Source organism: Equus przewalskii, chromosome 6 (assembly GCF_037783145.1).
Source record: "Equus przewalskii isolate Varuska chromosome 6, EquPr2, whole genome shotgun sequence".
Classification (NCBI taxonomy): Eukaryota; Metazoa; Chordata; class Mammalia; order Perissodactyla; family Equidae; genus Equus; species Equus przewalskii.
The window spans coordinates 48,288,914-48,314,601 of NC_091836.1; the positions used below are offsets into that span (position 1 = coordinate 48,288,914).

The 25,688-nt window shown below is 40.9% G+C and overlaps 2 protein-coding genes across 6 annotated transcripts in view; both read right to left on the bottom strand.

Moving 5' to 3' along the window:
- Positions 1 to 25,688, bottom strand: part of LOC103545992 (zinc finger protein 709-like) — a 515,885-nt gene that overhangs the window by 206,919 nt on the left and 283,278 nt on the right. The window lies entirely within an intron of this gene.
- LOC103564867 (zinc finger protein 709-like) overlaps positions 233 to 25,688 on the bottom strand; it is a 308,739-nt gene continuing 283,283 nt past the window's right edge. For 4 of the 5 annotated variants that reach the window (XM_070625441.1, XM_070625444.1, XM_070625442.1 and 1 more), the window contains 2 exons: positions 2,836 to 2,896; positions 233 to 2,442 (listed from right to left, as the gene is read on the bottom strand). In XM_070625441.1, coding sequence (XP_070481542.1) covers positions 1,047 to 2,442; positions 2,836 to 2,896 — 1,457 coding nt within the window. In that variant the 3' untranslated portion in view covers positions 233 to 1,046. Of the gene's footprint in view, positions 2,443 to 2,835; positions 2,897 to 3,100; positions 3,228 to 25,688 lie in introns of all 5 variants that reach the window. The other variant, XM_070625440.1, reaches the window with a different exon arrangement.

A 25,688-nucleotide genomic window follows, 5' to 3' on the forward strand; every position in this document is an offset into this window, starting at 1 on the left:
ACAGATTCTTAAAGATCCAGTTCATATTACCCTTACTACAACTTGAGGGTGATATGTCCAGTTCTAGATCTGTTTGCCCCATCACAAGTCTCTACTTAATTCTTAATTAATTAATACTTAATTCAAAGTCTATTCACCAAATACAAATCAGACGGAAGGAAAAAGAGCAAAGGCCCAAATGGGAAAATAAGAATTCGCAGTACACTATACACTCTGATTATCTTGCCACACATAAAAACTTATCCCAACAGTTTAATAGAATAGGAACTGCAAATAGGCTCCTATACCCGCCACCTCAGAAAAGGAGCTTTCTCTAAGAAATGTATAACACGTACAACAGATGAGGCATATCCTGGAACTGCAATATAAAGTCAGTAAAAAAGTCCCAAAGACTACAATGTGTCATTTTTCAATGGCCCCTTAACACAATTAAAACATTTTAAAACAATTAAAGAGAAGACATTAACTGATTTAAGAAAAAAGCAGCACCTATTAATGTTTATATAGTATTGATGAAGGATGACTTGCACAACTATCTCACCTCAATATTCATTTCTGAAAGTTATTAACAGAAATCCAAAATCCAATGTGGCACTTTAAGAGGCTTGGTAAACAATATAATTACAACTTTTATAACAACTCTTCCATGTTGAAAGTTTTCTAAAACTCTACATAAAATTAATTTCTATCAAGCTTTCTCATGACTTACATTTACATTTCTTTTTGGTGGGAGTTTCACAGAGAAGGATGTAAGCCAATTGAAGTCCTTCCCATGCTGTTTACATTCAAGAGATTATCATCAAGTGAATCCTTTCACGCCTTCAGAAAAAACTGGGATGACAAAAGGCTTTCCCACATTCTCTACATTTACATGGTTTTTCCTCTAGTGTGCATTCTTGTAGATCCTCAAAAGTTTGCATGAGAATTAAAGGCTTTCCCATTTTACTGACATTCATGGGATTTCTCTCCAGTGTGACTTCTTTCATGTTCTGGAAGTGAACTGAGAAAACTAAATGTTTTATTACATTTTTAAATTCATATGGTTTCTATCTATTATGATTTCTTTCATGTTTTTGAAGAGAAGTGGAAGACATGAATGCTTTACTGCACTTTTTACATTCAAGAGGTTTCTCTCCAGTATGAGTTCTTTCATGTGCTTGAACATTACTGGGAAAACGGAAAGCTTTACCACAAAATTTACACTCATAGGGTTTCTCTCCAGTATGTGTTCTCTCATGTTTTTGAAGAGCACCGGAAGAAGTGAATGCTTTACTGCATTCTTTACATTCATAGGGTTTCTCTCCAGTGTGACTTCTTTCATGTACACGAAGAGAACTGGAACAAGTGAATGCTTTACTGCATTTTTTACATTCATAGGGTTTCTCTCCAGTGTGAATTCTTTCATGGACTCGAAGAGAACTGGAAGAAGTGAAAGCTTTACTGCATTTTTTGCATTCATAGGGTTTCTCTCCAGTATGAGTTCTTTCATGTTTTCGAAGAGAACTATTACAACTGAACGCTTTACTGCATTCTTTACATTCATAGGATTTCTCTCCAGTGTGACTCCTTTCATGTATCTGAAGAGAGCTGGAAGAAGTAAAGGCTTTACTGCATTTTTTACATTCATATGGTTTCTCCCCAGTATGAATTCTTTTATGTTGTTGAAGTAAACTGGGAGAAATGAATGCTTTACTGCAATTTTTACATTCATAAGGTTTCTCTCTAGTATGAATTCTCTCATGTTTTCGAAGAGAAGTATTACAACGGAAGGCTTTACTGCATTCTTTACACTCATAGGGTTTCTGTCCAGTATGAATTCTTTCATGTACTTTAAAACTTTGGAGTAAACTGAAGGCTTTACCACATATTTTACATTCATAAGGTTTCTCTCCAGTATGAGTTCTTTCATGTAATTGGACATTACTGGGAAACCTGAAGGCTTTACCACATATTTTACATTCAAAGGGTTTCTTTCCAGTATGAATTCTGTCATGTTTTTGAAGAGAACTATTACAACTGAAGGTTTTGTTGCATTCTTTACATTCATAGGGTTTCTCTCCAGTGTGACCCCTTTCATGTATTTGAAGAGAACTGGAATAAGTGAATGCTTTACTGCATTTTTTACATTCATAGGGTTTTTCTCCAGTATGAGTTCTTTCATGTATTTGAAGAAAACTGGGAAATCTGAAGGCTTTCCCACATTCCTTACATTTATAGGGCTTCTCTCCATAGTTTTGATAGTCATGTGGTTTCTGTTCAGTGTGACATCTAACATGCTTATTAAGGGATGACTGATGCATGAAGACTTTTCCACATGCACTGCATCCCCATGGTTTAGCTCCTATAGGTTGCTTGTTCAGATTTAGATTTGGAATAAGGCTGAAGTTTTCTCCACATTGACTACCCTCTTCACTTTCACAGAGTCTCACCACCATATGACTTCTGTAAAAAAACGAGAAGCATATTTTTAATGATTTCTTCATTAATGGCTTTATATTTGTTACATTTATTATTATTTACAGGAAAAATTTAGGTTTTCTACGTTTGCTGAATACTCAGAAATTGAACATACTGAAAGCTCTGCAAGAGGACTTCACTTTTGTCATTATCTAAACAATGATATTCCTATCTAGGATTTGTTAATTTACTTCCAAGTGAACTATTTTGCAAAAACTGCACCTCTACATAACAGTTCTAACAGTATATTTTGTGAAAAATTTCTAGAGAATAGCTAAATTTGAAGCAAGGATTAGTTTTCTTTGCTTCTTCTCAAAATTTCATAAAATACCAGAATTCTCATGTGAGACAATGTTTTCTAATGTGACTGTGACTCACCTTTGCTTTCTCCCCTGGTCTTTGTACTGATCTTCAATATCATGATCTTCCCATGTTTTTCCTGAAATGCAGACCCAGAGAGTTGATTTCAAAGCATTAGATATTATAGAAAAAGCTTCATATTCCAAGTCCATAATGGGCTATGGCCATTTCTAGTTTATTAACCAGTGTCTCCGTTTCCACATTCTACATCTTGGAACAATATTAATGGGAAAGAAACATTTGTTCTCTAATTGATGAAGTGAAAGAATGTCCTCATTCTTACCTATTGAGGCCAGGTTCCTGAAGATTTCCCACATCACTTCTCTGTAGAGTTTCTTCTGTGAAGGATCCAGTAAGGCCCACTCCTCAGGGGTAAAGTTCACAGCCACGTCCTCAATGTCCAGTGAGTCCTAAGACATCACATACATGGTTAGAGTAGGATGCATATGTGTAACAGCACTGAGGACCTCTATTCCATTTGTAGGAAGGTTACATATGATTCTATCATCTCGAAACATTAAATCTATGTTATGATCATCAAAAACTCACCGTTTTTCTGAACACATATTATCAATTTAACAGTATCATGAACACATGGAAATTATTTACACATCTTAATGTGATCACAAAACACTGCGTTTTTCTCTATTTACATGGTCCAGAGCATGTTTAGCAATTGAAGAAACTGTGTGCAAATGAAACAGTTATTATCCTTTTAAGACTGATGGTTCCTTGTAAGAAAAATTCTTTCATCTTATTTCTTATTACCCACTTAGTTACAGCATTCCATGAGGCAGAGGGTCAAATCTGTATGAAGTCACAATGGATAAAAACATAGTGAAGAACTGGAGGCTCTGTTGTCTAGTCCCATCACCAAAGAGAGAGTCCAGGAGGAGATCTCGTCAAGATGGCAGTGTAGGCAGGCTCTGAACTCACCTCCTCCCATGAACACAACCAGGTTACAAGTATTTTTGGAAAAGTTACCCTAAAGAGAAAACTGAAAACTGGATAAAAAGAACCCCCACCACAAGGGACAGTCCTGACTGCGACGGAAGAGGCAGAAATTCCTTCTGGAGAGATAAAAGCCACCTTCGCGAGTGGTGGAGCCTCACAGCCAGCTGGGCAGGAGCCACCCTAACGTACGCAGCCATCCCTGGAGAAGTGAGGACCTGAGCGGGGGCATGTTACTGCTATAAGCACCCTTCAGATTCAGCACAACTGAGACGAGTGTCCTACTGTCTGGCTTCGCTGGCTATTAACTGCAATGGAGAATACCCCCAGAAAAGCTATCTGATGAAAGCCAAAAAAACCAGCTCTTAAAAGAGCCCATGCACAAATTACCCATCTCAGAGAGCAACCTAAAATCACCAGGAAGAAGGCTACAGTCCTTTGGTGAAAACAGACTCACCTGGTAGGCTCTGGGTGCATCTCGGTGAGAGGTGAGACCTCTCTGGAGACTGAGACATTGGTGGCGGCCATTGTTATGACCTAGTTCAGGCATGCTGACACAGACGCTGGCAGAGGCCATTGAAGCTCTTCCCTAGGCCTGTTAGCCCAGGGGTCTGCCGCACCCACTACAGCGCAGATTTAATCAAGTTCAGCCAGGGCAGGCAGCCCACCCTAGGGACCAGCCCCACCCAACAACAAGCCCTTAGGCTACTTGTCAGCCTGCATAGACTGGGTGTCTAAAGGGAGGCAAGTCTGTCCACTTCTGTGGAGCAGGGCCTGTGTGAGGACCAGGTGAACTGTGGGGGGCATTCGTGGAGAGGTGGGGGCCTCTACAGTGAGCCGACTGGATATGCTCCAGGGGGTCAGGAAGTGTGCATGGGCCAGGACTGTGTTGACAGTGTGTGTAGACCTGTGAGGGGTGGGGCTTATCAGTGGCAGAATACCTGTGATTCACAAACAGGCACAAAAAGTATCAGCCCAACCTACCAAAGCCTGAAACAACTGGGTGCTCCCATGCCTGGGGCCAGCCGTAGTCAGCTGCAATCCTAAGAGAGCTGACAACAGCCTTGCAGGCCTAAGGTCTACAGCAACTGTAAGCCCCTGAGCCTAGCAACTAGCTACACTGGGTACCTATCCAATTAACAGGAAAACTGCAAGAGAAGTGTGCTATTAGACCTTGTAGTCAACAGTGCTGGGGTTCCCCAAACCTAATTTACAAACAGCCAGACAAAGAGGGAAAGCCTAGACTCCCTGGGTACCTGCAGTAAGAGCAACCCTGCCACAGCAGAAGGACACAAGTAGCCCACACAGGGGTCACTCTTGAATCATTTGGACTGGTGACGAGACGGAAGCACACTTCTGGGCCTCAAAAAGCATCCCTTACCTAAGGCCACTTCTCCAAGATCAGGAGACATAGCTGACTCACCTAATACATAGATATAAGCACAGAGAAAGAGGCATAGTGAGGAGGCAAAGGAAGACGTGCCAAGCAAGGGAACAGGACAAAACTCCAGAAAAAGAACTAAATGAAACAGAAATAAGCAATTTACCTGAAAAAGAGTTCAAACAAAAACTCATAAGGATGCTCACTGATGTTGGGAGAAGGCTGGATGAACACAGTGAGAACATCAACAAAGAACTGGAAAATATAAAAAAGAACCAATTAGAAATGAAGAATACTGGAAATGAAAAATTGACTAGAGGGACTCAATAGCAGTGTAGATGATACAGAAGAATGGATCAGCGAGCTGGATGAAAGACTAGAGGAAATCACCCAAGTTGAAGGATAAAAGAAAAAGAAAAAAGAATTAGAAAGAAGGAGCACAGTCTAATGGAACTCTGGGACAATACCAAGTGCACTAACATTCATATTATAGGTGTCCCAAAAGGAAAGGAGAGAGACAAAGGAGCAGAGAATCTATTTCAAGAAATAATGGCTGAAAATATTCCTAACCTAAGGAAGAAAACAGACACCCAGTACATGAAGCACAGGGAGCACCAAACAAGATAAGCCCAAAGACACCCACACCAAGACATATTATAATTAAAATGTCCAAAATTAAAGATAAAGAGAGAATCCTAAAAGCAGCAAAAGAAAGGCAACAAGTGATAGGAAAGCACATGAGGCTATTGGTGGACTTCTCAGCTGAAACCCTGCAGGCTAGAAGAGAGTGGCATGACATATTTAAAGTTTTGAAAGCAGAGTCCAGGAGCCGGTAAAAATCAAACTTTTAACAAAGCCCAGCTGGCCACATTGTCCTCCAGGCCATCATTACAAGTAATCAGATGCAGCTGGCTGAATGTAAATATTCCTGTGGGGAAGCATTGCTTTTAACCTGTGTAATGTTTATTATAGAGTCAGTTCTTCCTTTTTATATATGATTTGATGGGGATAAAAATTTATTCAGAATTTAGCACTCAGACATAAGGAAGAAGGCATGACAACTTAGACCATAAAATCCCTATATTCATGTGCCTCAGGGCTACTTCCCACCAATTTTTACAACACACTGTGAGATAATAATGTACCATAAGAGCTCTTCCAGGTCAAACACTAACAGTGTAGCCTAGGCCTAGCTGGCCTCAAGGGGCAGGTTAAGAGCTGCAGAATGCAGGGAGTTCACAATGGTCTGATGGTAAATTTGCCCATGACTATAACATATGTGAAGGATTTAACAGTGCTTTCCACCAAAAGAACAAGAAATCTCCATTCTCCAACTTTAAGATGAGTTTTTCCTGACCAGATACTGTAAATGATGCCCTGCCAACTCATAATCCTGCACTTAAGGAACTTAGAAGTTATCATTCTTGATATAAAAGGATGAAAATGAACAAATCTAAAATCAAAAACTCTTAGATCCATGAGATCCTTGAGGTCATATGGTAAGCCAGTGTCTCCATAATGGGAAGAAGAAAAAAAAAAAGTGGCATTGTGAAATAAGCCCCAGAGATTCTGTAGTTATCAAGGCCTCTGCTAAACAGAAAAGCTATTTCACCAGAGTCTCATGCAAAGACAAGAAGAACAAAAAAGAGAAAACCCAATATCCATGAAGCCTAGGACCACCCTCTTAAACAGAAGGTTTAAAAAGATATGTTGGGAATACCTGAAGGAAATGGAAGACAGAGAGAAACAGAAGAAACAAGTGAAGTAATAATCACCAAAATATCCTAAAGTTAATGATAAGCAGAAAACTCTATATCCAGGAAGCTCAGAGAACACGAAACATGATAAATTACAAAAGTGCACACCAAAGGATGTTACATTCAAACTAGAGAAAAATGAAGGACAGAAAATGTACTGAGAAATGCCAGAGAAGAAACACCCCTCAGGTATAAAGAAAAAAGGATTTAAATTAAATTGGACTTCTCTTCAAAGACCAGGCAAGAGAGAACAGAGTAGAGTAAAATATTTCAAGGTTTTTGTTTATTTGTTTTTTGAGGAAGATTAGCCCTGAGCTAACATCTGCTGCCAATCCTTCCTCTTTTTGCTGAGGAACACTGGCCCTGAACTAACATCCATGCCCATCTTCCTCTACTTTATACGTGTGATGCCTACCACAGCATGGCTTGCCAAGCAGCGCCATGTCCGCACCCGGGATCCGAACTAGTGAACCCCAGGCCGCCAAAGTGGAATGTACGCACTTGACCACTGTGCCACTGGGCCGGCCCCTCAAGTTTTTTTTTTTTTAAAGATTTTATTTTTTCCTTTTTCTCCCCAAAGCCCCCCAGTACATAGTTGTATATTTCTCATTGTGGGTTCTTCTAGTTGTGGTATGTGGGACGCTGCCTCAGTGTGGTTTGATGAGCAGTGCCATGTCCGCGCCCAGGATTCGAACCAACGAAACACTGGGACGCCTGCAGCGGAGTGCGCGAACTTAACCACTCAGCCACGGGGCCAGCCCCCCGGCCCCTCAAGTTTTAAAAATAAAAAAACACTCTCCTCTAGAATTCTCTGGCAAGCAAAATCATCCTTCATGAAGAAAAGAAAAATAAGGATATTCTGAGACAAAAATTGAGGAAATTTGTCATGACATAGCTACCTTTAAAGAAATGTCAAAAAAAAAAATCAGAAATAGCATAAATGATAAAGGTAAGTGATTAGAAAAATGAAGGTAAAATATTTTTTATATTCCTTATAATTAACATAACAGATGTTACTTTGTTTAAAATAATATTAACCACCATGTATTTGGTAATGAGAGGCTTATGGACAAGTGAAATAATGAGAGTAATATGACAAGGGACAGGGAAGGCAAAATTGGGAATGCTGTGTTAAGAGCTACATGCACTACATGAAGTGGTATAGTGTTACTAGGCAAAGGAGGTGAGTTAGATGTAAATGTATGCTACAAACTCAAGGGCAACCACAAAATGTTTTTTAAAAAGATGTGGGGGGCAGGCCCAGTGGCAAATCAGTTAAGTTTGTGTGCTCCAGTTTGGTGGCCTGGGATTCTCCAGTTTGGATCCCAGGCGCAGACCTACGCACTCCTTATCAAGCCATGCTGTGGCAGGCGTCTCACATATAAACTAGAGGAAGATGGGCACAGAAGATGGGCTCAGGGCCAGTCTTCCTCAGCAAAAAGAGGAAGATTTGCAGCAGATGTTAGCTCAGGGCTAATCTTTCTCAAAACAAACAAACAAAATATATATATATACCCCAGACTTTCTTATCAGCCTGACAGATAAGAAGGTCTAGGGGAAAAGGGAGCATGAGGATTAAGTTTTCAGAAGCCAAACATCAAATACATGGACCCTGGCCACTCAATACAAGAACAAACATGGGTAAGAATAACAGGCATTCACACTGGCTTGTTTTTACATAAAGAAGAATTAACAGGATGGTGAAGCCGAGATCAAAATTGGTCATGGAAGGGAGGATGGAGTCAGAGCAGAGGAGCGGGGCAGGACATGCAGGCGGGGAGTCTCCTTCAGTCAGTTTCCTCTCAGGAATTTTTTAACCTTCCCGCACATTTATTTAAAATAAGGAGACAAACTTATATACACATATTTTCCAATGGTTGATTGTTTTTAATTCAATTTGCTTTTAAAAATTAATTTAATTTTAACATTTCCACATAGGAAACCACAGCAAGATTTACTCCTTTATACACTAATGGATATAAAACTGCAGATAATAAAAATTTAGACATCCTTTTCTAACAGAAAGGAAAAGGAGCATTATAGAATGTCCCTCCACTATATTCAAACTGGGGATATTTTCAGGAAGGAGTAGCATATTATAACACATAAGGGGTTTGCAAATTAAGCCCTCTGATAAACTAGGAATTCCAAGGATTCACATAAGCTTTGATGTGTTTCCTCATATCAATGAAAATAGAAATTCAAGTGCTTTTTCCTCACATCCATTAAAACAGGAATTCATTTGCCTTAGGAATTGTATAGCCTTTTAAACGTCAAATTTCTCAAGGAAATAGACACACAAAATCTGATCTAAAATAGGAAAATGTGCACAGAACTAGGAACTTAAATACACCCATCTCACATCTTGAGGTTCTCTTGTCTAAATGGAACAAAATATTCTATTTGGTTCCCCCAATTTTCTTGTCTTACTCATATAATATCACTCAATCAATGTATGTTTTAAAACCCAAAGTGCTAATGGAAACTAGAATCAAAGGGCTGCAATCTTCAATGGATAAAGGAATCCGAGGACAGAAACATGAATATTGGAATCAGCTCATAGAAGCAGCCTGCTTGCCCAGAGTTCAGAATGAATGCCTACACTCAGAAAGTTGACCATATTCCCAAATTTAGGGTCTAGACACTCCCAAATGAGATGTCACCCATCACCCCTAGACTGGGTGAGTCCCTGGTGAAGGAGGGTGGGGACCCCAGAGCAGCCACAGGAATGAACTCTGGGAGCCCCACACACACTCCCTCTCCTGTGAGCATGGAGGCACTGCCTCCCCCAGGCTCCCACTCTCACATGTGAGGAAACTCTCAGCTGGATTCAGTTTAAGCTTCTGACCCACATGAACTCCAAATTCATGAACCCTTTGTCCACAGAACACAACACCTGATCTTCACAGACTTTCTCACTGTGCACAGATTACACTCTCAGTGCACCTACAGTGTGGGGGCAAAACTCAAACAATGTCTAAAATGTCCAGGCCTAAGAACCACAACCACAGCCTCAGAAAGGGCGTCACTCCCCACCCCATGAGCACGTGCACCCCCAGCTGTCCAGGGCTCTGCAGCTCCTCTCAGGATAAAGGCTCCTTCCATGGGGGTGTCAGCAGTAGGACACCTGCAGGGGGAGGACCCCCAGGAAGGACAACTGGGCCTTCAAGGCCTTCCCTCTGCAGGCCCAAGGGGGCCTTAGCTTGGGTCTTGGACTGGGGGCCTCTGCTCCCCACAGGAGATGCTTTGGAACATCACTGTTATTTATTTAATTTTTTATTTTTTGAGGAAGATTAGCCCTGAGCCAACATCTGCTGCCAATCCTCCTCTTTTTGCTGAGGAAGCCTGGCCCTGAGCTAACATCCATGCCCATCTTCCTCTACTTTATATGTGGGGCGCCTACCACAGCATGGCGTTCCAAGCGGTGCCATGTCCACACCCGGGATCCGAACCGGCGAACCCTGGGCCACCGAATCGGAATGTGCACACTTAATCGCTGCACCACCGGGCGGCCCTCATTGTTATTTTAAATGACACAAACCCAGCATTTGAATAACCCAGCAAAATCACTTAAACCCAGTCCTTCCAGGGAAAATAGAGAAGAAAATTATAAGGTACTTTTACTAGTTTGAGAAGAAAATCCAAAGTATCTATTCCTTTCACAAAAAAAAAATCAGTTTATTATTACTCTTACTGAGCAAGGTCATGCCAACTGATATGCACAGAAGCTGATACCAAGAAGAAACAGTTAACTGTGCAATTGTTTGGGAAGGAGACAGAAGGAAAGGCTCTCAACTCCGTCTCCCTCATCCAAAGCATGGGGTGAGGTTGAAGGCAGCAGGGAGGGCCAGCTGGGATGTAAAAGCTCTGGCAGGACGAGTTTTAATTGGCAGATCAAAACATTTTCTTCTGCACAGGCTCCTGGCTGGCTGGCCTCCCCTGAAAAATAGCTTTAACATCCTGTTGTTAAGATGTGGTTAGTGATGGGAGATTACCAGGAAAAGACAGTAAATAAGAGTAAAGTTGTCATGTAGATTTAACTCACTGCATCTCTCTTGATGAGTTTCTAGAGATTTAGAGTCATCCTGCCCTTCCCGGCACACCCTTACAAATGAACATTTCTCATATATGTAAATTTCCCTTACAAAAGGGTAACTTCTACTAGGTTTTCAGAGCTTTTCCTTTGTCTGCTATTTTTTAATCATCATCAGCTCAAAATAGCCCTTATACCAGAAACATATATTTTGGGCTGGCAAATTCTGTTCCTGGTCCTGTGATTACATTATTTCCATGGCAAGAAATCACACTTGACACTTGTGGTCTGCATGTCTAAGGCCTGGAATTTCATTTGGAAACATCCAAAAGTAAAGAAAAGACCTGAGAAACTTACGACACACATTCAGGAGAAGAAATAGTGAAACAATTATTCTTAACAAATGGAATGTAACATAGGAATATTATTATTATTATTTTGAAATTCACCAATTTGTTGCCTGTTTGGAAATATTTTATATTGTCTTCCGAGGTGCACTGATAAGTACATTTACCTTCATGAAAAACTGAGACTTAAATAAGTGAATGAATCTTTTCTAGGGCACAAAACCAGGGAGGGGCAGTGTCGACAGGCCAGATTACACAAGAAATTTTCTCATGAAGAACCTCCACCGAAAGGACTTCCCATAAGATGTCTGGACCCAGAAAGCTCCTGAAGGGAGAGGCACAAGGATTTCCTGCAATGTAGTTCCAGGTGGGTATTCTCTGCTTTCCCCTTATGTAAAATATCCACACACAAATAAGATCTTTAAAATACTGCATCTGTTGGAAATGCACCAGGGAGGAGGAGGAGGTGATAAAGATGCTGTGAATCGGAGAGGGGAAGTTGGCTTTGGGAATGCGAGGAGGGATCTGAAAATTCAGAGACTTATTGTCAATCCTAGGAAGAACGAGCCTTGGGGGCACAGCATGGTGGATTTGAGACCCTGCTCCCCAAACATTTGGAAAACTCAGGAAAAATCCAGTGCCCCCTAGGGAGAAAAGGAGGCACTGAGGACCCCAGAGACCACAGCATCTCGCATGCATGAACTCAGGAGACAGGGTCACCAATGTCCCTGACGACCCTCTCCACAGTCACCATACAATCTGGGAAGATGTGTGGCTGTGGGTTCAGAGCTGCCCAGAGAGGCTCCAGGGATGAAGTCACTGTGCTAAGTGACCAACAGGATGCCCAGGGTCCCGACTGCCTGCTCAGGCCCCTCACTGCCAGCCAGAGGGGACAGAGGTCCAAGCAGCGCCAGTGGTGGCCTCAGAACTGCAGACTCCAAAGTTGACCATGGGGAGGCCAGGTCCTAACACTGCCGATTCTGACCAGCCCCTCCTCCCTATCCCCTCGCCCCAGGGCAGCACACTCAGCATTTCTAGGTGTCCTGGTTCTCCCCGAGTCCTTCCTAGAACACCCATTACCAATGCAGATCACAGTGTGACAGAGGCTGTGGCAGAGCCACCAGGGACTGTTAATGGAGGCAACAATCCACCCTGAGCATGTCAGGAGCAAGAAGGGAGGTCCAGGTAGGTGCAGTGTATCGTCCCACCCACCTGCCCCAGCAGCTCCCCTAACTGGACAGTCCAGAAGGCCCGCCCACTCATGCCTGAGTGACAGTGTGCAGGTAGGGGAGTTGCTTGGCTCAGCTAAACCAGCCTAGGCTGGTGGCTGGAATGAATTACCTGGCACATTTGCATTTACACAGAACTTTTTCCTGGCCTGGGGCTGCCCCTGTTTTCACCCAGCTCTTTCTGAGCACATGGGCACCCTCGTGCACTGGGAACTCCTGAGTGAGTTTCAAATGGAGCAAGTACAGACCATGAATGTGGGTGACCCAGGCCAGGCCACACTGAAACAAGAGGGTCTTATGTCCTCTAGATGTCAAAGGCTTGTCCTAAGACTGCGAGGCCAATCACGGAACTGTGACCCTTGCTTAGAAATGCAGACACTTGAATGTGACCTCACCATCTGTAATAAAGAGTCAGACTCCATTTTAATCTGTGATCCTTGCTAGCGATGAGCCTTCCACCCATCCCTCCCCACCCCACTCATTTGGTCCTTACAGAATCGGAGAACAATTGGCCCTCAGGGGAAGTCTGAATCCCACAGCCCTAGCCAGGGCCCAGGGACTCTTCTCAGTCTGACCACAGGGTGTGGCATGTGCTCATTAAAGTCCCAGGTGTACATTTTACACTGGAAGGAAATTTATTTTGGATCAATTTTTGATCATCTCCCTAGAGACCTTTCAAATGTTAACCACTATAACATCTGAATCTAAGGCAACTGATTGCTATTTTCACTGATACAACAACAACCATAAATCATTATGTAAATATGGATAGACCTGGAAAATCTTCCTCATACCCCTAGCTTATAGAGGTATAACTGACTAAAAAATTGTCTATATTTAAAGATTACAATGTGACCATTTGAAATACATATACAATTTGTATACTTGAAATTTACTAAGACAGTGTATTAAGCATTCTCACCACACACACACAAAGTAACTAAGTACCTAGGAGTGGAATGGATAGGTCATACGGTCATTTTAGGTTTTACATTTGAGGAACTCCCACACCTTTTTCCATAGTAACTACACCATTTTATATTTTCACCACCAATGTATGAGAGTTCAAATTTCTAAATATATCCTCAACACCTGATACTACGTCACTTCATGACTCTGGCCATCCTAGTGGCTGTGAAGTGGTCTCTCCCTGGGGTTTGATTTGCATTTCCTTGATGACTAACAATGTTCAGAGTCTTTTCATATGCTCTTAACCATTTCTCTGTCTTCCTTGGAAAAGAGTGTGTATTCTGAGCCTTTGCCATATTTAAATTCAGTTGTTTGACTTTTTATAATTAAGTTTTCAGAGGTTTTTAGATACGTCTGATGCAAGTTCCTTATCAGAATTACGATTTGTAAAATTTTCTTTCATTCTGTTGGTGGTGTTTTCATGCTCTTGAATTAAAAATTTTAGTATGTACCAAATTTTTTTGATCCATTCATCTGTTGATAGGCACTTGGGTGACTTCCACCTTTTGGCTATTGTGAATAATGCTAATATAAACATGAGTGGACATATATCTAAGTCCCTACTTTCAATTCTAATTCAATTTTGAAAAGTAAAATTGCTAGTTCAGATTGTAATTTTTGAAAAGTTCCCATCATGTATTTCATACCATCAACATAATTTTATATTCCCAGTGACAGTGCACAAGGGCTCCAAAGGGTGTTTTCACTCTCTTGATAGTGTCCTTTGAAGCACAAAAGTCATTAATTTGATGAAGTCCAAATTACCTAATTTTTTTCCATTTTTGTTATTGGTGCATTATCTAACAATTCTTCGTCAAATGCAAGATTAGGAGGGTTTTCCTGTGTTTTATCTAACTGTGTTATAGTTTAATTTTACACTTAGGTCTTTATCCCTCCTGGTAAATTATTGTATGTGGTGTCATGTAAGGATAAAACCCTCCTGTCTTCTGCATATGTCTATCCACTTGGCCTAGCACAAATTTATGAAAAGAATATTCTTGACTCATACTTGGCACTTTTTTCAAATATCAGTTGACCACGAAAGTATGGGTTAAGTTCTCAAATCTCAATCTGTTCCACAGATCTGTATGTCCATCCTTGTGTTAGTACCACACACTCTTGATTACAATTGCATATTACAAAGTTTGAAATCCGGGAATTTTAGTCCTGCCATTTTGTTTTTCTTCTTACAGATTCCTCTGGCTATTCTGGTTCCTGTGCAGTTCCACATGATTTTAGGAAAGAGCTTCCCAATTTGTGTAAAGGAATAAGCTGGGATCATGCCAGGTAAGTGCTGAATCTCAGATCATTTGGGGAATAGGGCCATTTCAGCAAAGTCAAGTCTTCTGATTTGTGAAACTGGGATGTTTTCCCATTTATTTTTACATTTTTAATTTCTTTGGGCCATTTTTTGCAGTTTTCTGAGTATTCATTTTGTACTTCTTTTGCTAAATTTATCCCTAAGTATTTTATTCCTTTTGATTTCTCTGTCAAGGCATTTCTTAATTTCATTATCAGATTGTTCATTGCAAGTGTATAGAAATACAATTACTTTTTATGTTTGATCTTGTATCCTACCTTAATTATCAGTTCTAATAATTTATTTAGCAGATTCCTCAGAGTTTTGTAAAAACAAGATATCTCATCTGGAAGTAGAGATAGTTTTACATCTTTCTAACCAATCTTTATGTATTTTATTTCCTTTTCTCACACAATGGCTCTAGCTAAAATCACCAGTATATTCTAGAATAGAAGTGGCAAAAGCAGACATCCTTCCCTGGTTCCTTAACTTCAGGGGGAAGCATCCCGTCCTTTACAATTAAATATAGCATTAGCTGTGGGTTTTCCATAGATGCTCTTTATGATGTTAGGAAATTTCCTTCTATTCCTGGTAATCTGAGTGCTTTAATCATGAAAGGGTACTGGACTTTGTCAGTTACATCCCCTGAGTCTATTCTGCCATTTTTGCTTATAATCTATTGATATCTTTTATTACATAAATGGATTTTGACTTTTTTTTTATTCTTTATTCACTTTCAATTCTTCTTTATTCATATTCTCCATGTTCCCCTTTTTTTTTTTTATTAATGGTATGATAGATTACAACCTTGTGAGATTTCAGTTGTACATTTTTGTTAGTCATGTTGTGGGTACACCACTTCCCCCTCTGTGCCCTCCCCCCACCCCCCCTTTTCCCTGGTAACCACCGATCAGATCTCCTTATCAATATGCTAATTTCCACCTATGAGTGCAGTCATATAGAGTTCGTCTTTCTCTGACTGGCTTATTTCGCTTAACATAATACCCTCGAGGTCCATCCACGTTGTTGTGAATGGGCCAATTTTGTCTTTTTTTATGGCTGAGTAGTATTCCATTGTGTATATATACCACATCTTCTTTATCCAATCATCAGTTTCTGGGCATGTAAGGTGGTTCCACGTCTTGGCTATTGCAAATAATGCTGCGATGAACATAGGGGTGCAACGGACTCTTGAGATTTCTGATATCAGGTTCTTAGGATAGATACCCAGTAATGGGATGGCTGGGTCATAGGGTATTTCTATTTTTAACTTTTTGAGAAATCTCCATACTGTTTTCCATAGTGGCTGTATCAGTTTGCATTCCCACCAACAGTGTATGAGGGTTCCTTTTTCTCCACATCCTCTCCAACATTTGTCGCTCTTGGTTTTGGATGTTTTTGCCAATCTAACGGGTGTAAGGTGATATCTTAGTGTAGTTTTGATTTGCATTTCCCTGATGATTAGCGATGATGAACATCTTTTCATGTGTCTATTGGCCATATTCATATCTTCTTTTGAGAAATGTCTGTTCATGTCCTCTGCCCATTTTTTGATCGGGTTGTTTGTTTTTTTGTTGTTAAGCAGTGTGAGTTCTTTGTATATTATGGAGATTAACCCTTTGTCGGATAAGTGGCTTGTAAATATTTTTTCCCAATTAGTGAGCTGTTTTTTTGTTTCAATCCTGTTTTCCCTTGCTTTGAAGAAGCTCTTTAGTCTGATGAAGTCCCATTTGTTTATTCTTTCTATTGTTTCCCTCAACTGAGGAGTTACAGTGTCCGAAAAGATTCTTTTGAAACTGATGTCAAAGAGTGTACTGCCTATATTCTCTTCCAAAAGACTTATTGTCTCAGGCCTAATCTTTAGGTCTTTGATCCATTTTGAGTTTATTTTGGTGTGTGGTGAAAAAGAATGGTCAATTTTCAATCTTTTGCATGTAGCTGTCCAGTTTTCCCAGCACCATTTGTTGAAGAGACTTTCTTTTCTCCATTGTAGGCCCTCTGCTCCTTTGTCGAAGATTAGCTGCCCATAGATGTGTGGTTTTATCTCTGGGCTTTCAATTCTGTTCCATTGATCTGTGGACCTGTTTTTTTTTAGGAAGATTAGCCCTGAGCTAACATCTGTGCCCATCTTCCTCTATTTTATATGTGGGACGCCTGCCACAGCTCAGCTTGTCAAGCAGTGCCATGTCCGCACCCGGGATCCAAACTGGCCAAAGTAGAATGTGTGCACTTAACTGCTGCGCCACCAGGCCGGCCCTGCACCTGATCTTAACAGAGTGAACGGTTCTCAGCCCATCCCGTGTTGACAGAGGGGTGACCCCTGACTCACAAACCAATCTCCACAGGAGGGTCCACCTGTCCCTCCTGATGGTGAAGGACCTTCGCACTTCCTGGGCCCACACAGTACAGTAAGGTCACCTCTGTAAGAGTCATAGCTCAGGAGCTTCAGCAGGGGAGAGTCAGTGCCCACGATGGCTGCAGGGATCACCATGTTCCAGCCCCTCACACTGCTAGGATCACTTCCAGAAACACGCCCCTCACCATGTGCCCCTTCCTCACTTCGCTCTCCCATTGAAGCTCAGTGGGGACAACAAAGGTCTGTGCATCCTCCCCCAGCCGCCGTGTCCTCTGCTGTGGTCTCTGTGATCCGGGATCCATCACACCTGAGGTCTCGCCTGCATGCAGACCTCATGCAGGTCAGCCTCATGGGCCATCCTCACCAAGGCCTTGATCACTGCCCTCCCTGGAAGGTTCACTGGTGGGTGAAGGGGACCTTAGAACATCAGACCCCAAGTCTCCCAGCCACAGAGACAGGAAAGCACTGGAAGTTGTTGCAAGAGCAGGAAGGGATGTAACTTGACCCATTTCTGCCTTTTCCCTAAAAGAAACAGTGGGCCTGGCCTCTGACAAAGGAGGGGGCTTGCAACCTCCTGCACCTGCGCACTTCAGGAAAGTCAGAAATCCCCACCATTTCTCCACTTCCTTTGGCGTGATGCCCTGTGAAGGGAGTAGGCACTGTGACTGTGGAGGGTCTGGCTGAGACTGACATTTCCCACAGGCCTCAGGGCTGGAAATCTGAAGGGTGATTCCTGTTCCAGAAAAAGTAAGCACCAGCCTTGGTGGGTGGGCCCCAACTCACTCTGAGGGCACGTTCTGAGGTGAGGGAGCCACACATGGTCAGCACATGAGCCACTGAAACCACGTGGTGGAATGTGCCAGAGATCTCAGGGAGTGATTTAGGTACAGCCAGGTGCATGAGGGACTCCCAGAGCTTGGACAAGGGCAGGCATCCCTTTCTGACATTATTGGTGGTATTGAGACTATTGTGAAACTGTGCTTGTTTGTGCACAAGTGGTATTTATGTGACAGTGGGGAGTATTGTGTTCTGGGGCCTGCACCTCATGACACGAGTTCTGGGTTCTGCCATTGCCTAACCTCAGAGTCACCTGGGGTTGCAAATGTGAAAACAAATACAGGAAATCTCATTTAAAGTGGAGTCTTCCTTCTCAAACAGGAAGAAGTGTCCTTCCCATTCCCCAATAGAAGGAAGCTACCTGCCAGACCCCAGCAGGAGGAAGAATTTCTCCTTGCCTAGCAACAGCCCAGCCAATGAGAAACCACCACACTCAGCCACTGTCATCACCCAGAACTCTCATTCTCCTTCAATGGACTTCTGTTCCAAACAGCCCCTCCCAGCTTCTAGCTTCTTCCTTTCCTTTATAAAAGCAAATCTGTCTGTTCTGTTCTCCCTACCTGCCTATGGTTCATCATAGTTTGCATGTCCTGAATGTACTACCTTTGCTATTCCCAAAGAAACTCATTTTACTGGTAAAAAAAAAAAAAAAGTGGCTCTTTTAATTTTTTTTTTTTCCAAAGATTTTATTTTTTTCTCCCCAAAGACCCCCGGTAGGTAGTTGTATATTCTTCGTTGTGGGTCGTTCTAGTTGTGGCATGTGGGATGCTGCATTAGCGTGGTTTGACGAGCAGTGCCATGTCCGCGCCCAGGATTCGAACCAATGAAACACTGGGCCACCTGCAGCGGAGCGCGCAAACTTAACCACTCAGCCACGGGGCCAGGCCCTGGCTCTTTTAATTTTAAGGTCAACACAACAGAGAAAATTTCCAGAGTGGGACAAGTGTTGCATTTAAACATGCTTCCCAGCAAGGAGGCACAGAATAAGCTTGAAATGGGAAACAATAGCTGGAATTGGCCTCAAGACCTGCTCTGGGGAGACAATGTTGCTGTCCAAGGATTAAATGAGGATGTTCTCAGGGAGATACCACTTGTGGGATGTGTTAGATGCACCTTTATGTTTCAGACCACCGCATTCCCAGGATATGACCTGAGAAAGCTTGTGCCAACTTCAAGATGGATGCCAGAAGCCCTGTCACTTTCTCACTAGTTACGTGACTGACATGAAAGCAGGTGTAGCCCTAGAGGGAGTTTTCTAATTCAGACTGGGTACCAGGAACAGTCTATAGTGGCCTATGTCCTTCTTCCCCAGTCCTTCTACTTCCTAAGAAGGAACCCAAGGTGGTAGAAGGAGGTGTTGCACGTGTACCAATCAAAGTTCAGGAGAGTTTAACATTCTCCTAGCATGTGAACACATTTTTGTTGTTTTCTATTGTTTTTAGTATATTCACATACTATTTTTAGAGTAGTTGTGAGTTTTCACAAATGTATAGTAATACCACCATCAGGATGGAGAACATTCATCTCATGGTGTCCATTTGGACTGAACCCTCCCACCCTTAAAAATTGATCTGTTTCATGGGGCCGGCCCCATGGCCGAGAGGTTAAGCTTGCACCCTCTGCTTCGGCAGCCCAGGGTTTCACTAGTTCGGATCCTGGGTGTGGACGTGGCACTGCTCATCAAGACATGCTGAGGCGGCATCCCACATGCCACAACTAGAAGGACCCACAACTAAAATATACAGCTGTGTACCGGGGGGCTTTGGGGAGAAAAAGGAAAAATAAAATCTTTAAAAAAAAAAAAAAAAAAAAAACCCTGATCTCTTTCACGTTCTTACACCTTTGCCTTTTTCCAGAATGTCATATAAGTGGAACACCATGTTGTCTTATGGGTCTCCTTTGGAAACTCTGATTTTGTAAAAGCGTATAACTATATAAACTTTGCAGTTTTCTTGTGAGTTTATAATTTTTGACATTGCCCATTATGTCTTTAAGAGATTCTTCTGTTATGAGCTGTGTAAATTTGGGTAAGACCTCGTGGTTAACTTTCTTCATCTGCATCATGGGAGGAAGAATGGGGGCAGGGGATCAAATGAGATACTAATAAGTATAAAATCACATAATCTCTACAGTCCTAGGAAAACAAATTAGCACTGGAAAAAAGGAAACTAGTTTGGATTTCCATTGTTTTTTAGTGAAACAAAAGCTGTCAAGTTTTATTCCATCTTCCATAACGTCGCCTGGAAATGTAAACATATGGAAATGATCCCTGAATACAGTAAAAATAGGCTTTGGGGGCTTTGTACATCATTGAAACAAAAACCTCCTACCTACTCCTCTTATAAAAAGGCATAGAAAATTTCCCAGGTGGAGGATGTCAAATATACCTCCTATGCCAACACACAGAATGTTACTCAAAATGAATGATACTCTGTGTGTCTACAGGTCACTTCAATTATTACTGGGATCATTACCATCTAAACATTCATCACTCTTTTTAGTGTTTTAACAAGAGTTTAACATTAAACTTGCAAAGATAGCACTATACTCATAGGAAAACCCATGATGGGCTACACCTGTGCAGATGATCAGACACACCCCACCCCCCTGAGCACCCCTTCCACAAACTGCGACAAAATCAAAGTTTTCATGGGATAGAAATTATGGCACTTGGTCTGAATAGCAGCTAAATGATATGATGAATCTAAAGGCAATTTCAATGGATAAATTCTTGGACTCCTACAATCTCCCAAAGCTTAGTCAAGAAGCAGCAGACAATTTGAACAGACCAATCACAAGGAAAGAGACTGAAACAGCAATCAAAAACATCCCAAAGAATAAAACCCCAGGACCAGATGGCTTTCCTGGGGAATTCTACCAAACTTTCAGAGAGGATTTAATACCTATCCTTTCCAAGCTATTCCAAAAAATCAGGGAGGATGGAACACTTCCTAACACATTCTACGAAGCCAACATCATGCTAATACCAAAGCCTGACAAGGACAGCACAAAAAAGGAGAACTACAGGCCAATATCGCTGATGAACAAAGATGCAAAAATTCGCAACAAAATTTTGGCAACCTGAATTCAGCAATTCATCAAAAGGATCATACATCATGATCAAGTGGGATTCACACCAGGGTCACAGGGATGGTTCAACATCCGCAAATCAATCAACGTGATACACCACATCAACAGACTGAGGAATAAAAACCACATGATCATCTCAATAGATGCAGAGAAAGCATTTGACAAGATCCAACAGCCATTTATGATAAAAACTCTGAACAAAATGGGCATAGAAGGGAACTACCTCAACATAATAAAGGCCATATATGACAAACCCACAGCCAACATCATACTCAATGGGCAAAAACTGAGTGCCATGCCCCTGAAAACAGGAATGAAACAAGGATGCCCTCTATCACCACTCTTATTTAACATAGTACTGGAGGTTTTGGCCAGAGCAATTAGGCAAGAAAAAGGAATAAAAGGAATCCAAATAGGGAGGGAAGAAGTGAAACTCTCGCTGTTTGCAGACGACATGATCTTATATATAGAAAACCCCAAAGAATCCATTGGAAAACTTTTAGAAGTAATCAACAACTATAGCAAAGTTGCAGGGTATAAAGTCAATTTACATAAATCAGTAGCATTTCTTTGCTCTAATAACGAACTAACAGAAAAAGAACTCAAGAACACAGTACCATTCACAATCGCGACAAAAAGAATAAAATACCTCGGGGTGAATTTAACTAAGGAAGTGAAAGACCTATACAACGAAAATTACAAGGCTTTTCTGAAAGAAATGGATGACGACATAAAGAGATGAAAAGACATTCCATGTACATGGATTGGAAGAATAAACATAGTTAAAATGTCCATTCTACCTAAAGCGATCTACATACTCAACGCCATCCCAATCAGAATCCCAATGACATTCTTTACAGAAATAGAACAAAGAATCCTAAAATTCATATGGGGCAAGAAAAGACCCTGAATTGCTAAAGCAATCCTGAGAAAAAAGAACAAAGCTGGAGGCATCACAATCCCTGACTTCAAACATACTACAAAGCTACAGTAATCAAAACAGCATGGTACTGGTACAAAAACAGGTGCACAGATCAATGGAACAGAATTGAAAGCCCAGAAATAAAACCACATATCTATGGACAGCTAATCTTCGACAAAGAAGCTGAGGGCATACAATGGAGAAAAGAAAGTCTTTTCAACAAATGGTGCTGGGAAAACTGGAAAGCCACATGTAAAAGAATGAAAATTGACCATTCTTTTTTCACCATTCACCAAAATAAACTCAAAATGGATCAAAAACCTAAAGCTGAGACCTGAAACCATAAGGCTACTAGAAGAAAATGTAGGCAGTACACTCTTTGACATCAGTATTAAAAGGATCTTTTCGGACACTATGCCTTCTCAGACCAGGGAAACAATAGAAAGAATAAACAAATGGGACTACATCAGACTAAAGAGCTTCTTGAAGGCAAAGGAAAACAGGATTGAAACAAAAAAACAACCCACTAACTGGGAAAAAATATTTGCAAGTCATATATCTGACAAAGGCTTAATATCCATAATATATAAAGAACTCTCGCAACTCAACAACAAAACATCAAACAACCCAATCAAAAAATGGGCTGGAGACATGAACAGACATTTCTCCAAAGAAGATATATGGATGGCCAATAGGCACATGAAAAGATGCTCATCATCGCTGATCAGGGAAATGCAAATCAAAACTACACTAACATATCACCTTACACCCATTAGAATGACAAAAATATCTAAAACTAATAGTAACAAATGTTGGAGAGGTTGCGGAGAAAAAGGAACCCTCATACACTGCTGGTGGGAATGCAAACTGGTGCAGCCACTATGGAAAACAGTATGGAGATTCCTCAAAAAATTAAAAATAGAACTACCATACGATCCAGCCATCCCACTACTGGGTATTTATCCAAAGAGCTTGAAGTCAGCAATCCCAAAAGTCCTATGTACCACAATGTTTATTGCAGCACTGTTTACAATAGCCAAGACGTGGAAGCAACCTAAGTGTCCAGCAACAGACGAATGGATAAAGAAGATGTGGTACATATATACAATGGAATACTACTCAGCTGCAAAACAGAACAAAATCATTCCATTTGCAATAACATGGATGGACCCTGAGAGAATTATGATAAGTGAAATAAGCCAGCGAGAGAAAGATAATCTGTGTACGACTCCACTCATATGAGGAATTTAAAATTATGGACTAAGAACAGTTTAGTGGATACTAGGGGAAAGGTGGGGTGGGGGGTGGGCACAAAGGGTGAAGTGGTGCACCTACAACATGACTGACAAACATTAATGTACAACTGAAATTTCACAAGATTGTAACCTATCAATAACTCAATAAAAAAAAAAGACACTTTATCACCTTATAGCTTAAGCAATTCCAAAGGATTCAAGAGGATTTTGCTAAGAACTAAGAACAAAGATCAAATATCTTTCTTCTTATATCTCAGAAGGTCAACCCCAGAGACACAGGCTCACTGAAAGATTGAGACCAAATCACTGGACTGGAGGATGCTTCCCCTCTGCCCACACCTCCCTCTACATCAGCTGGGCTCTTGTTTAATAGTAGTGGACTACAGCGAAAGAACTACACGCTTTCCAGTAACATCAGGAGGAAGGCAAGGATGTCCCCTCTAACCACTGCTTACCAACTTTGTACTGGAATTCTTAGTTAATGAAATTAGACATGAAAAGGAAATAAGATACATAGATTGGGAAGCAGAAAATAAAACGGTCCGTGTGGCACAAGATTTCCTATGAAGAAAATCTCGAAGAATTCTCAATAACAAAGAAACCCCTTGAACTAAGAAGAGAGTAGAGGAAGGTTGAAAGATAAAATGTTAATATACAAAAGTCTATTGTTTCCTATAGATCCACACAAAGATGAAGTGAACTCATGTTTTACAAAGGACCAAAGACAATTCAATGGGAAAACAGCCTTTTCAACAAATGCGAGAAAAACTGGCCATCCACATGCCAAAGAAAAGAATCTAGACACAGACTTATACTTTTCACAAAAATTAATTTAAAATGAATCATAGATCTTAGTATAAAATGTAAAACAACACTCCTAAAAGATAACATAGGAGAAAATCTAGGTGACTTTAGGTTTGGTGATTAATTTTTAGATACACCACCAAAAGCAAGATGCAAGATAGAAAAAAAAATTAGTTTGACTTCATTAAAATGGAAACCTTCTGATTAGTAAAACAGTGAGAATGAAAACACAAGTCATAGACTGGGAGATAATCTATGGAAATCATTTATCTAATAAATGACTGGTACCCAACATCCAAAGAACTCCTAAAACTCAACAAAAGACAAACCACCCAGTAAAAAATGGGCAAAAAATCTGAACACACACTTCAACAATGACTTAGATGGTAAATAAACACATGAAAACATGCTCAAAATCATATGTCACCAGGAAATTACAAATAAAAGAAGAATGAGACATCTCCAGACACTTATTACAATGGCTGAAATTAAATACACTGAGAACACCCAAAGATGATGAAGATGGAGGGCAACAGGAACCCTCATGCATTGCTGGTGGGAATGGAGAAGGGTATGCCTAATTTGGAAGAGAGGAAATTTCTTAAAACAAAGCCTACTCTTACCAAACAATAACGCAATCACACTTCTTCAAATTTACCCAAATGAACTGAAAACTGATGTTCACAACAAACTCTGCATGTGAATGTTTATAGAAACTTTATGCATAATTGTTAAGACCTTGATGTAAGCAAGATAATTTCAATAGGTGAAAGGATAAACAATCATGGGTCCATCCATAGGATAAAAATTCTTCAGTGATGAATAGAAATGAGGTTGTCAAGCCAAAAAGACATGGAGAAACTTTAAAGTCATATTGCTAATTGAAAGAAGCCAATATGACAAGGCTACACACTGTATGATTCCAAGCATATGACAATCTGGAAAACACAGAAGTACAAGACACTGGAAGATCATTGGTTTCTAGGGATTTGGGGTGGGAGGGAGGTATGAATGAATAGGCGGCACACAGGAGAATTTTAGAACAGTGCAAGTGTTCCATATGATACAGAAATGATGGAGACATGTCATTTTACATAAGCAAAACCCCAGAGAACGTATAAGAGAGAGTCTATGCTAAAGTAAACTATGGACTTTTGTGCATCAAACTGGCTCATCCAAAGTAACAAATGTATGACAGTTATACAAGATAGAAAATATAGGGCAAACTGTGTGGAAGCAGAGGGATTATGCGGGAAATCTCTGTACTTTCTGATCAAGTTTTCTGTAAACCTAAAGCTGATCCCAAAATAAAGTCAACTAGGACAAAAAGATAAAGACAGATACATTACTATTCACCCCTGATAACTGGCAGATGACAGAAACAGTTCAGGTTTCATCCCATTAATTTGATCTTATTTCAATAAGCCATTAGGGTGCTCTATGAGCCCTGCACCCTGAGAAATTGGAAGAGAGAAGAAATTTCCATTGAATGCCTTGTTAAGAGCCCAGCACTGTATATTCTGAGAAGTGAAATGAGTGCCTTTGTTACTATCAGTAGTGTCTGGAACTCCCACGAGGATAAGGAGTGTCCCGGTGAGGCTTTGTGTGTGGCCTTCATATGTGTAGAGACAAGTGTTAT